Source organism: Girardinichthys multiradiatus, chromosome 3, assembly GCF_021462225.1.
Source record: "Girardinichthys multiradiatus isolate DD_20200921_A chromosome 3, DD_fGirMul_XY1, whole genome shotgun sequence".
Classification (NCBI taxonomy): Eukaryota; Metazoa; Chordata; class Actinopteri; order Cyprinodontiformes; family Goodeidae; genus Girardinichthys; species Girardinichthys multiradiatus.
This window is the reverse complement of record NC_061796.1, coordinates 10278763-10292978: the sequence shown is the minus strand read 5'-3', so window position 1 is coordinate 10292978 and position 14216 is coordinate 10278763. Positions and strand designations below refer to the sequence as shown.

General features: G+C 36.4%; 1 protein-coding gene across 1 annotated transcript in view; it reads left to right on the top strand.

The window, feature by feature from the left end:
- Nucleotides 1-6792: 6792 nt before the first annotated feature.
- Nucleotides 6793-14216, top strand: part of LOC124866053 (lysophosphatidylcholine acyltransferase 1) — a 35345-nt gene continuing 27921 nt past the window's right edge. Inside the window, exon 1 of the mRNA XM_047361688.1 lies at nucleotides 6793-7231. Within this exon, the coding sequence (XP_047217644.1) occupies nucleotides 7109-7231 (123 nt within the window). The 5' untranslated portion in view covers nucleotides 6793-7108. The remainder of the gene's footprint in view (nucleotides 7232-14216) is intronic.

The following is a 14216-nucleotide window of genomic DNA, read 5'->3' as shown; positions in this document are numbered from 1 at the left end:
CAGACAGAACAGTTGTAACCAATCCTTAAGCTAATTGATTATAGGAAGGCAGAAGCCAGATCAATCTGAAGGTAAAAAAATACAACTTTTCAGATTATCAGGGTATAAAAAGAGCGTTAGAAAGCAAAAATGGATTACTTAATCTAATTGCTTTTATTTATAACAGAAAAGCTACAATTATTCCTAATGCTTCTAAAACACAATTACAATTATACCAATACAAATATACAATTTACTGATTGTTATTTTAATTCATAGAAGGTATAAAATAAGGAACCACTAAAGAACATTCATACAAAGTTGATTATTCAATCAGCCTACTAACGTTTTAAAAACATTGCCAAAAAAAAGGATTTCTTGTTAAAACAAGATAAAGAATTAACTTTTATTTTTAATATTGACCAAGAAGGTCCAGGGTTCAAATCATGGTCTGGGGAATCACTCCCAGCCAAAAAAACATGACTGTGATGTTTATTGGTCTCTTTCTTGCTTTAAGATATGAGTTTGTGTGTACACATTTATTTTCTCTGTCTGTGCTGCCCTGTGTTGTATTTATCATTATTATTAATGTATTATTTAATGTTTAATATTAACATTTTAATATTTAATTAAATAATAATTTGGCCTGTTAGGTGTTGTCTGGTGAAAACCAGCCCAATAAGGCGGCGGTATTAGGACCATGATGAAAGGGATGAGCCAAGCTCATTGCTGAATAGCCAAATTCTGCACACACATAACAAATTCACACAATTTCTTAAAATACAAGAATTTATTTATTTATTTATTACCAAAAATAAGACAACTCAAAGTCAAACATATTTCAATCAAAAACTCTTTGCCACACTAGAACAATTAAACTAACTACCAGGCAGGATAAGAAAATAAAGAAGACCAACTATGTACAATATGAACAAGTGAATCAAAGATGGTTAAAAACCATGACCAATAAAGCAATGCAACATTACAATTCAATGTTATGTCTGAGAACCAAGGATTATCTGGAGGAATCTGGAAATGAAGTTAAGTTAGTCTTGGAACTAACTTAGGCAATAATTGGTATACCTTCAAACAACCATTCCCAATGCAAGATCAGATTAAACATTATTTTAATAAAATAATTATGTATAATTATATTTTATATTTAGAATAATTTAAAGAATGATTTGCTGAATAAAACCAACCTTCTGGATGACTAATTGTCAGTTGTGTTTAATTAGCTGCCTTTATTTAGTACAATAATATTTAAGGAAATATTATTAAAGAAATATTAAAATTAATATTTAAGGAAATATTATTTGAAGAAGAACCAAATCTTTTGGGATAAAAAAGCCTAAGTAGAGCCCTAACTCACGTGTTACCTTAGCCGATAGCTTTTGAAGCTAAGAAGCTTATGGCTTGTTATCACCCCTTTAAAATCAAACATTTACCTTTAAAATACCATCAATAAAAGGATGAAAATGCATAAGCGTTGATGGCGCGTTATGGCCGATCTTTGTTCAAAACCCACCCTTTAAATAAAGTTTCTCTTAATTTTAAAAACACAACACAGAACACATTATTATCTGAGCTGCTAGTCTGCTAATACTTAGCAGAGTTTTCTCAACACAAACAAGAACCAAAGTCATTAAACGGACATTATATCGATTGTTTAATTCTAAACTAATCTTCTCTGTCCAAACACTACCTCTTACATGAACAGTGCTGAGGGAAAGGTTTCCGGGCGATGAGATGAGGGAGGTCCAGTCATCCACCTGGGGACTAAAAGAGACTAGCGTTGCAGCCAATCTCAGTAGCTGTAAGGGGTCGGCTTTTAGCCGGTCCGGCCGAACTGTATGACAACAGCACGTTCGGCTCCTTCAGTGGGAGTAGCTCTCACTACCTGGATGTACACGCGGGAAGGCGTGCGATGCGATCCTGGCCTTCTTTTCAGGCCGTGGGGAAAATTGGCTTTGATTAGGGCTGCTTCTGGAGGCCTCAGAAGAAAAGTCAAGCTACCCTCGTCTGATTACTACACCCTTTCCCTGAAGGAATGCCGGATACTCGAACAGCAAATCATTACTTAACTTTGTTGCATGCGATTAGCATGATTGTAGTTACTTTTGGATCCAAGTTGAAGAGTCGTGTCTGCTAGCCAGCAAAGAAACATTCGTGCGTCGTGCCTCTCCTGTCTGGTTCCCGTCTGAGACCCGCATGGAAAGAGGCCGCCATGTTGTTGTTCAGCTCTGACTCATCTTCCTGGGCTGAAGTAGAAGTCAGTGTGACACTGAAATGTGTAGAAAAGTTCATACCAGCCTTTGTTTATGTATAGTTCAGAGTCCAAATTCATCCATGTTCACTTCATGTTCATCCATGGCTGCGTCCCTACACCTGTGATGGACAGGGTGACACCAGCCCCCCTGTGACCCTGTAAGGAGAAGCAGATAGTTTTCCTTACAGGGTCGCACGGTTACAGCAATGGTGTCTGCTGGATTGTGTAAAAACGTAGACATGCAATTGCAGCTTAACCAAAACTGCTGCTGCACAATCATTACCAACAGTAGGAGAATTTGTCACATTAACCCAGTCTCTAAATCACTGCACTGGCTCTTTCATTTGTAAAAGCATGGATTTCAACATCCAAGACACTGAATGGTCTTGTGCCTAAATACATTTCAGAGCTGCTTGTTGGGTAATGACTATTTTGACCCCTCAGGTGATCAACAATGGGTGCACTAAAGTTCCTAGTAGTAGAGTTGAACAAAAGGGAGGTAGCATTCAGCTCTGAAACCAATTCCCTGAAAACCTGAGATCTGCAGAAACTGATAACATCTTCATACTGGTCAAGGATTACTTTGTAAATAGCTTTTTCTCATGTCTTAAATATTTATGTGAAATAAATTTGCATTTCAATATCTTATAACCCATATACAAAGCTGTTTTAGCTGGGTAATTAGTTGGACTATGCCCAAGTAAAGCCAATTAGAGCTGTTGACGTTTGAGAGACAGGCCACTGGTTGCTAGCCAACTGTAGTTTAAAAACAGCAATACCTTAATAAGAGTGATTTATTTTTATGTAGTAGCTTTCTTTTAGTCAGCTGACCAAAAGTGCACAGCAACAAGTAGGGGAAGGGCAGTGCTGTGTGAATAAACAAGCAGAGTAAACTCTGATCAATCAGGCATTTTCTCTTGTTCTCATTAATAGTACATCAAGTATTATGAACAGTATAATTTGAGCTGTCTTGAATCTTTGCCTTTCTACATCTTTGGTAATGCTCTTGATCAAATTCCTAAAACTTGGGAAAAAGTTACAAGTATTCACATTTTACACTGTTGGATCCATTGTACTTAATAGCTTTAAATCGCAAAAGAAAACAACAGAACAGAAGCAAGAGACAAAACAAATAGTTTAGTCACATTACTGAAAACTGTGTTTAAATTCAAACAGGCTGTTTTTCAGCTGCTCAAAAGTTTAAATTCCTCAACCTTAAAAAGTCCAAATCTGAGTATAAATCTGGCTTTCATTATTTTTTTCTGTCAAACATTCACAATCACATGACCCCTGAAGCCAAACTGTAGCACAAACTTGCAGTTCAAAATACTTATCTGACAAAGGACTTCTTTAAGTATAAAATAAAATAACAAAAACATCTCTCTTTTGGACCATTCCACATGTCCTGATTTAAATACCAAATATAACATTTATAGATGGATGGCAAAGGAGGTTTACAAAAATGAACCTAAGTTCCAGTTGGTGAATCCCCTTCATAAAGCCATCTCCACCACATGGAGCAATGTTCCCACCATCCTATGGGAAACACTCACATCAAGCATGTCTAAACAAGATTTTGAGGTGATCAACAACAGCTGTTGTACCACTCACTAGCTGTGGGGCCACTCACTCCTGACTCATTTTTTGACACTTTTGCACTTTGAAGCTCAATTTACAACCTGGTAACTCTCCAGCAGAGCAAAATGCAAATACTTGTGACTTTCCCCCGTCTTAAGAATCTGATCAAGACTTAATACCTGTAATTACCTAATTAGATGCGGTTATGCCTTTAGGAGTTTCTTGTTTGAGGTACAATTGAATAAATGCTTTTTTCTCATTGCATAACCTTTCTTCTCACTTATGAGAAACACAACATGCAATACCTCTGGCATATTTATACCTTTCTGAGATGTAGTAGCGGCACATCTTGCACCTTTTGATTTCCAAATGAAAACAACAGGAAAAAAATACCATATATATATATATATATATATATATATATATATATATGTATATATATATATATATATATATATATATATGTCCTGGTAGTTGTGTATTTTCCAAAATGTCATATGGATTGATTCAAAAGCAGCATTACAATTTTAATCAGTGGTGTAGAACCAGGTGTTAAAACCCATGCGGCAGCCCTCCAGGCCATAAGAAATTGGACAAGGCACCAGGAAATTGTCTCTCCTCTGGAAACAAGTGTTTTGTGATTGTTTACCCCATGTCTTTAAATTGCATTTCTTCCTTTTTAATTTAAGCACCTCAGCTATGGGACTGAAGGGGGGAAAGGGAGCGCGAAAGGGATGTGAGAGAAATGGGGAGGGGGACCTTTTCCTTTGTTTTTGTCTCTCTATCTCTCCATTTTCTCTAGCATTAACCCTGTCTGTTGTCATTCCTGTCACATGCAAATGTCACGACCTGATATGGTCAGCCCACAGGGCACTCTGGCTACATATTGGAGAACACCGGAATTAAAATATGAAGTTGAGTCCCTCTTTGTGTGTCTGTGCTTACAAATGTGTGTGTGCATGTTTCATAAATGTGTGTGTTCAACTGGCTGTCCTTGAAATTCTTAGGAAAAAAGTATAAGTAGAAACATGATTGAACAAAACAACAAGGGGAGATCCAGTGTCATAAATAAAATGTTGCCACCAACATGCAGGCCAATTTTTCCCACAATGCGCACATGAACAAACATGCTCTTCAATCAATGGGTTCATAAAAGGAACACTTTCAGAACTGCTGTGCACATGCAATTTAGCTTTGCAGCAACAGAGTTTAGCCCTTATTTTATAATTAACCCTTGTTTTGGGTTGTTACAATACACTGTATTACTCTTAATGTTCCATTTTTTTTTTTTTTTTGTTAGAGAATTTCCTCCCCAAAGACTTTCCTTTGTTTTTTAATAGGGTCTGATGAAAATAAAAGTTGAATAGAAATTATCAAGTTTTTCAAACAACTGAACATCTTTACTTTCACATAAATCTTTTTTCTCCTACCTTGTGTTTTTATACCGGAAAGAGAGACTTGATAAAGGCTGGTTCCAACTGCTGTTTCGAAGCATTGTTTTGGAAAAGCAGGGGTGAAAAAGCAATAATGAACAAATAATTGTACATGAATAACATATTTTTGTAATATTTCCCTGAATATTTTTCCATTAGGTTACAGCCACAATAACAATGCGTTTTTTTTAAATGTGTTGCAATGGAAACAGCTTTGTCGTACATTTTTTATTTTATTATTATTTTGAAAAAAAGTTATATTTTTCCTCCCAGTTTTTCAATACATTTTTGTTAGTCTATCATGTAAAAGCACCTAAAAAAACACGCTTAAGTTTTTAATTGTAATGTGACAAAATGTGAAAATATTAAATGAATACTTGCAAGTTAATGTATGATTCATATGTGTTACACACGAAAATAAAATCTCAATGGAAAAGAAAATTAAGTTAATTTACAAAATAAATGCTTTTTACTATGAAACCTTGTGGAAAACACATATATTTCAAAGCGTGTAAATGTAAACAGAAGTAGCTTATTTGTGAGTCTACACGCATTTGTACACTTATAGATTTATGATGTAGCGTTTTCTCCCAAATCGTGACTTCTGAGAATATTATGACGTTTGTACCACTAGAGGGCAGCACATGATTACTTTTACAGCACCGAAATCCAGCCAAAGCGCCAAGGTTGCTGAATAGTACCATACCTCTATGATAAACGAGAAACGGTCATATATTATACATAAATAAACATACATGAAAAAGATTACACTGAAAAGTGATTTATATTTCAGTTGTTTAAAATTGTAATACTATCAGGGAGATTTTAAACGCATAATGATTTTGTTCATGTTCCATTTGTTGCTTTGAACATGCTTATTGTAATTTATCAACTTCGGTTTAGCACTCCAAACAACACATTATCAGAGTTTATCCAGTACAAATTCATCAGAAATTACAAAGAATATCTAATCAGATTTGGTGACAATTTTTAAAACAATTGTTCAAACGTTATAAACATTAAATACTAAATAAAAGTATAGTTTGTTTAAAGCACCCATGCTGTCTTGCTGCTCAGTTAAAGAAGAATAATCTACTGTAAGCAACAATACATCAAAAATAAAAGAAACAGTTAAGAAAAGATAGGATTAGGCCTACATCTTGTGCCTAGCCCTGCAACTTTTTAAACACACTATTTACTGATGCTTCTTATTATTCCGATACAAACTTTATTTAATAACTATTTTGTGTACTATATTATATTTTGTTAGCTTTGTTTTACTAAACTCTCAGGAGTGTCTTGTCATCAATATGACATTTATGTTAATCGTGCTAGGGCAGCTTACACTTTATTTCAGGTTAGTAATATTTTCTTCAACTGATGGCAGGTGTGACCTCAAGAAGACTGACATTATTTATGTTAACTGATATTTTGAAATAACGATATTTGAGGTGATTTTGAAGGCAGCATTGGGTCGTGCTTGGCCAGTACCCTTGTAATCGAGCGCATGCGCACTGCTGTAACAAAGGCGCTTCCGTTAGCATTGCGAACTAGTGTGCAGGTCTGGTCGGGGAAGAGGCTGTGGATGAAGGATACTCTGCGCAGCCAGATATTGGTGACTTCAGATATCCCCAGTTAATCCCTAAGCTAACCATTATCCCTCCAAGCTGACCAAGACAGGGAGATAACGTTAATAGCCTGGCACTGCCTCCACCTAAATTAGCCACCGTCCAAGACAGTTCAGGGGAGAACGCGTTTTGCTTTCGGGGGGTCTTCTTCTTTTTTGGCAGTTTTCTTTTTAAGACCTTAAAAGTAGTAACTGCAGCCTGAGCTAACTGTGTTTCTAAGAATGAAGTTGCCGAGTAGCAAACATTGTGCGGCTGAAGGAGATGGAAAGAAAATGGACCAACCTCCTCCGTTCAGAAACCCTTTTGTGCACGCCTTGAAATTCACTCCACTGGAAAAGGCAAAGGTATGAATGATTTACCTACACGCTAACACGATGCTTAGTTTGTTTGTTGGACATTAACAGTGAAATGCGAGGCAGTGATTGTGTTATCATCAGGTAGCTAGTTTGCCTTTAATCAGCTGTGCTAGACCAAGCTAACCGGCTAACATTAGCTGAGTACATGTCACTTTTTATCTTGTGGCATTATTCAGCTTTTACTATAATCCGGTTTTGGTTTTCATATATTAGTTGGGAGCACAAACAAATATGAACAGAGTTGCGACCATCATGGTTATTTTTAAACATCAGGTTTTCATGCAAAATGAGTTTGTCCTCACTCATGAAACCTTTAAAATAAAATATAGGTAACTGAAGCATGGCCGCCTGTCCAGGAAGGGCCTAGCTTGTTGCTCCGAACTGCATGCTTTTCAAGCGGTTTTACCAAGCACACATTTCAGCAGGCATTCCCTAAAAACTACCTTTTTATTTATTTTCCTTCCATTGCAGTTTAACAGCTTGCCTTGAGTTTCCACTTGCATTGTTGGATTTAAAGCCCCATTCACAGCAGGAACCAACATTTGTAAATGAAGAGACTAGAGAAGGGGCAGGAAAACTGATAGCTTCCCCTTTTCCTAACAGTTTCTCATTTAAAAGTCGTTTTTGTTTGAAGTCTTTGCATTGATCCATTACTTTAATTCATTTAGTTAGGAATCGGTTTACTTGAAAAACATTGTTTTGCTGTACTGTAGTACTGACTGGAATGGAAATGAGATTAAAAGATTAAGAAAATTTGACAAGTTGCAAATATTTAATTAATATTTGTCTGCTTTACAAACGACAGAAATATTAAATGTAATTCTGTAAAAACGGCCCTGTAAAAGAAATATTCCATGCATATGTAATTTAGAGGCATATGAAAACAGTTGTTTCTCCAACTTTTGTTTATTTTTTTTTCGGGTTTAGTTTTATTCAATTTTTTATTTACTGAATTCCAAATTTTACAAAGTTAACACAATATTTTACCTAAAATCTTTTATAATTTTATAATGTATAATTATGTGAGCAGCATACATCTATTGGTCTGAACCTAAGATGAGCCTCATCTTAGTGAGTCATATTAATGGCTGTTTCACCATTCATTTCCTTGTTTGCTGATAGTGGGATTTGCAGCAGCCCAGTGGCAATCCAGGTGCTTTTTGGCCTCCATGGTAAACACAAATGTCGTTACAATTTCAACAAGAAAAAAGTGTTTTCTTGGTTGCTCTGGTTTGTCTCTTCCTGTGCAAATGTATCTTTCCTTTTTGTTTCTGCTCGCACGCTTGGAAAAGCCTAGTCAGGACCAATCCAAGGCCGTGAAAGGGGGTATTCACCTCTGATTGGCTGCGACCCTCTCAAGGGGTCTCCAACTCTAGTCCTCGAGAGCTATTGTCCTGCAGCTTTTTTTTATATTGCTGTACTGTGCTTAAATATGATCAAATCTATTCACAACTTCTGGGGATGTACGGATTGTGTAATTAACCTGTGACCAACCATCACTAACATTGGAGGAAATTAGGGATATGAAAATTTGGGATTCAGGCACATGCATGTGTATGATGCAAGTGCATAGGTAAAGCAGCCATGCCTGTTGAGATCTTTAAATGTTTTTTTTTTATATATATATATATATAATTTTTTTTAATGTTTGGTTTGAGACAGTTTTTACCCTAAGTTTATTTTAATATTTGCAGCATCCTCCTGCCCAATTAAAGGTCAAGTTAATTCATATTTCTATGTAGCGCCAGATCCCAACAAGTCATTTAAGGTTACCTTTCCTACAGGACAGATCCAAACTTTGGTCTTTTATTAAGCAAACTAAATATAAAGGTCCTTCTCAAAAAATTAGCATATTGTGATAAAGTTAATTATTTTCCATAATGTCATGATGAAAATTTAACATTCATATATTTTAGATTCATTGCACACTAACTGAAATATTTCAGGTCTTTTATTGTCTTAATACGGATGATTTTGGCATACAGCTCATGAAAACCCACAATTCCTATCTCACAAAATTAGCGTATTTCATCCGACCAATAAAAGAAAAGTGTTTTTAATACAAAAAATGTCAACCTTCAAATAATCATGTACAGTTATGCACTCAATACTTGGTCAGGAATCCTTTTGCAGAAATGACTGCTTCAATGCGGCATGGAGGCAATCAGCCTGTGGCACTGCTGAGGTCTTATGGAGTCCCAGGATGCTTCGATAGCGGCCTTTAGCTCATCCAGAGTGTTGGGTCTTGAGTCTCTCAACGTTCTCTTCACAATATCCCACAGATTCTCTATGGGGTTCAGGTCAGGAGAGTTGGCAGGCCAATTGAGCACAGTGATACCATGGTCAGTAAACCATTTACCAGTGGTTTTGGCACTGTGAGCAGATGCCAGGTCGTGCTGAAAAATGAAATCTTCATCTCCATAAAGCTTTTCAGCAGATGGAAGCATGAAGTGCTCCAAAATCTCCTGATAGCTAGCTGCATTGACCCTGCTCTTGATAAAACACAGTGGACCAACACCAGCAGCTGACACGGCACCCCAGACCATCACTGACTGTGGGTACTTGACACTGGACTTCTGGCATTTTGGCATTTCCTTCTCCCCAGTCTTCCTCCAGACTCTGGCACCTTGATTTCCGAATGACATGCAGAATTTGCTTTCATCCGAAAAAAGTACTTTGGACCACTGAGCAACAGTCCAGTGCTGCTTCTCTGTAGCCCAGGTCAGGCGCTTCTGCCGCTGTTTCTGGTTCAAAAGTGGCTTGACCTGGGGAATGCGGCACCTTTAGCCCATTTCCTGCACACGCCTGTGCACGGTGGCTCTGGATGTTTCTACTCCAGACTCAGTCCACTGCTTCCGCAGGTCCCCCAAGGTCTGGAATCGGCCCTTCTCCACAATCTTCCTCAGGGTCCGGTCACCTCTTCTCGTTGTGCAGCGTTTTCTGCCACACTTTTTCCTTCCCACAGACTTCCCACTGAGGTGCCTTGATACAGCACTCTGGGAACAGTCTATTCGTTCAGAAATTTCTTTCTGTGTCTTACCCTCTTGCTTGAGGTTGTCAATAGTAGCCTTCTGGACAGCAGTCAGGTCGGCAGTCTTACCCATGATTGGGGTTTTGAGTGATGAACCAGGCTGGGAGTTTTAAAGGCCTCAGGAATCTTTTGCAGGTGTTTAGAGTTAACTCGTTGATTCAGATGATTAGGTTCATAGCTCGTTTAGAGACCCTTTTAATGATATGCTAATTTTGTGAGATAGAAATTTTGGGTTTTCATGAGCTGTATGCCAAAATCATCCGTATTAAGACCTGAAATATTTCAGTTAGTGTGCAATGAATCTAAAATATATGAATGTAAAATTTTTATCATTACATTATGGAAAATAATGAACTTTATCACAATATGCTAATATTTTGAGAAGGACCTGTATTTTATTTACACAATAGCATGCCATTTTTCTCTCTCAATGGTCCATGTGTTCACAATTTTCTCTGTACTCTGATTTGCACATAGTTCAGTAGACTACAAAACATTTAAAAAAAAAACTACTTTATTATTACTTTTATTTTTATTGTAGCAACTACTACAGAATATCATAATAAAGTTTTTTTTATCTCCCATCTGTCGTCACATGTACATGAAGAGGGTGACTGATCTATGAGAAAACCAGGGTTTATGAGAAACATGACCAAAACAAAGGAAGTTGAGCTTGTCAATGAACTCCTGTACAGCTGCTCTTCTTCTGCCATTCTTGCAGTCGAACGCAATTTTTTTACTGAGTGATAACTCTTGTTTGGGAACAGACATGTGTTAAGACAAAATAAAAACTGTTTTCAAGACATCGTTTCAGCATGTTTTAACTAATGTTCATTAAGAAACTTCTCATCTGTACTAAGCTATGTTATTGTTTTGGTACCAGTGACACTGATGTGTTTACTGCATCCTGTAAATATTAGGAGGTTCACATTTTGACATTTATAAGCAGGTATAAGTAAACTTTTTTTTAAAGAAATTTCTTTTAAGTAGTTTACTTATACCTGCTTATAAATGTTGATAATCTAAATAATACTTTTTTCTGCTTACTGCTGATTTACTACAAGGCTGATAAGAACATGTGTTGCATGGCAACATTTTCATATCGCAGTGAGGGCCACTTTATATCAGGTGTTTTAAAGATGCACAGAAATTCTGAGAAAATGCCTTATTGTGCAAGTGTATTTTAATAATACCTATTATTCCTTTTTTTCATTTAAATTTATCAAATAACATTGAATGAAACCAAATCCCTATTTGAAATAGGGATGTAATGGTATGGAAAAAGGGGCCGTAAAAGTTTACCGTAAAAGTATTACAAACTGAAACTCATGTGAACCACAAGATTGTGGTTGAGAAATACAGTCACATGTTGCATTATGCCCAGATGATGGACATTCCACTAATGTTGTTTGTTCGTGAAAGCTAGGGGCCATCTAATCATTTAGAACTACACAAGGGTCCTGTCTAGATGAATTCACATGATCTCTCATATAACGTTAAAATAATGAAGTGTGTGTGTCTACGTGAGTCACGAGTTTCTGTTGTTGAGAACTGTGATTGAGAATAAACCTGTGGTTTGAAACCCCTGACAGCAGAAGTCTCTATAAACAAATGAGGTCAAAAGGGAAGTACTCTTCAGAATGTTAATGTTGTACATTTCTTGTCAAGGTGATTCCAAAAATAAAAAAAAATGAGCACAAATGAGCACTATGAGGCATGAAATTGCACACAAGTGTGAGAGTTCAGCCTAAATTGAAATCCTCTGTTTTATGAATGGGACTGCTCTTCCATAGCAGGTGGGAGGGAGGATCTTGTTACAGATAACAACCTAGGGACGGTGACCTTCAGATCCTTTCTCCCATCTGTTCATACAAGATTATGTGTAAAGTTAGTCTGTCAGATGAATGATAACTAGAGGAAAGCAGTCAGTCAGTAAACTCTTTCATATCAGAATACGTAATCCCACTTCTGAGGAGAACAGATATCGGTAACGGTCTTACAGAAGTTGGTAAAAAATCAGAAACCGATCACAAACACCTCATACTAGTTTCGAGCAAAAGGGTGGAGGGGTCATGGTATGGGAGTCTTGGAATGACTATGAAGTCTTCAGTTTTCAAAGTAAGAATACCTTGAAATGCTTTAGAGGAACCTTAATAGACTCAACAGAAATACATTTCAAGAAACATTGTGAACTGAAGAAATGTTGTAAACACAACCAAGTTAAAGTACTTTAGGGCTGTTGTAAGCGGTTATTTTAGTAACCGAGTTTTCTATTGATTATTCTGACGATTATTCGAGTAATCAAATAAAAATTCTGTTTTGCTGTAGCAACGTAAGATAGTAGAAATATATGAAAGAAAAAATGCAACGAAACATTATTCGTTTTTAAATAACATTTTATTGATTAACATTTATTTTATTGATTAAAATGCAATAAGATTCAAACATCATATTTTTAGATTTAAGTCTGAAATATGAAAAAGATCTTGTTCTTTTTCTAAAGTGCAAAAAGAGATGAGAAATAAAACATCTCACACCAACTTAAACTTAACTTAAATTGAGGCAAATGAGTAAACATTGACTGCCTTTTATAGATATTACACTAGACTTTAAGTATGAAGTTTGAAGTATGGAAAAACTTGTACATTTATTTAATTTTGTGAAGGGGTAGTTTACCCCTACAGATGCCCCTCCTGCACTAAAAGTAAATAAGTGATTAATGCATTTTAAGCTTCAATTACTTGATTTTTTTGTGTATATATGTGAGGTTCGAAGTTGCTTTAAATACAAGCATTTTAGCATTACAAAAGAGTCTGAATCTTGCATATTGTTTTTACAGATTACAAAAGTAAATGTGATCTTTGTAATGTTAACAATTGGGTTAGTAAATAGGTTTGAGTTTAGAAATTTGGCTACAAAGAACTGAGATTTGTTGAGTTATTGTAAATAGCAAACATTTATTCATGTTTTAATCAAGACTATATTGGTCCAGTGTTTGCAAAAATGTTATTTTGATCGTGAGCTGTAAACAAATACTACACTTATAGAAAATATAAGTGAATGACAGCTTCCAAAGCAGAAGTTTGGTGCCACCCATAAAAAAGGGAAAACCCTGATAATGACTAAAACAATTTTTAACTAGCAATATTCAAGTGTTTCATAAATGAAGTACATTAACTCATAAACATGTTTTAGCTCAAGTCGTTCATCTGTTGCTGTGCTTTTAGCTTCAGTCATGCTGGACACTAGCAGTAGTGCTTTGTGCTCTTCTTGCCAGGTAGCCAATATGAATAATGTCATTACTCTTCTTATTCTACGAGTACCGTATTTTCTGCACTATAAGGCGCACCGGATTATAAGGCGCACCTTCAATGAATGGCCTATTTTAGAACTGTTTTCATATATAGGGCGCACCGGATTATAAGGCGCATAGAATAGAAGCTACTGCAGTCAAACGTTTGACTGGGGTTGCGTTATGCATCCACTAGATGGAGCTGTGCTAAAGAGAATGTCAACAAAACAGTCAGATAAGTCAGTCAGTCAAACTTTATTAATACACTACAAACCAGCGTTCTGATAACTCCATTCACTCTCATGGTAAGGTCTCCTCTACATAGAATTCTATTGAATAGAGCCAACCGCACGTTAGGAATGCATTGGAGTCTATGAAGTTGAAGTTGAAATCAAACGTTAGTTAAAAGGTGAAAGGGAACTTTTCCCTGATTCAGTAAACACGTAAAAGAAACTGTTTGATGCACTAAATCAAACGTTAGTACTGTTAACCTTTCCTGTTTCTGTCCCCTGACCGTAGTCTAATGACACAGGGGAGACGCTTTCTCCAGGGCCAAAGTTACTAGTTTCCTCGGGGTTAACTCCCTCACTCATACGTTGCTGAGTTGAGCATGAAGAAACAGCATCAAAACACTGAGTTGTTGACGAGAT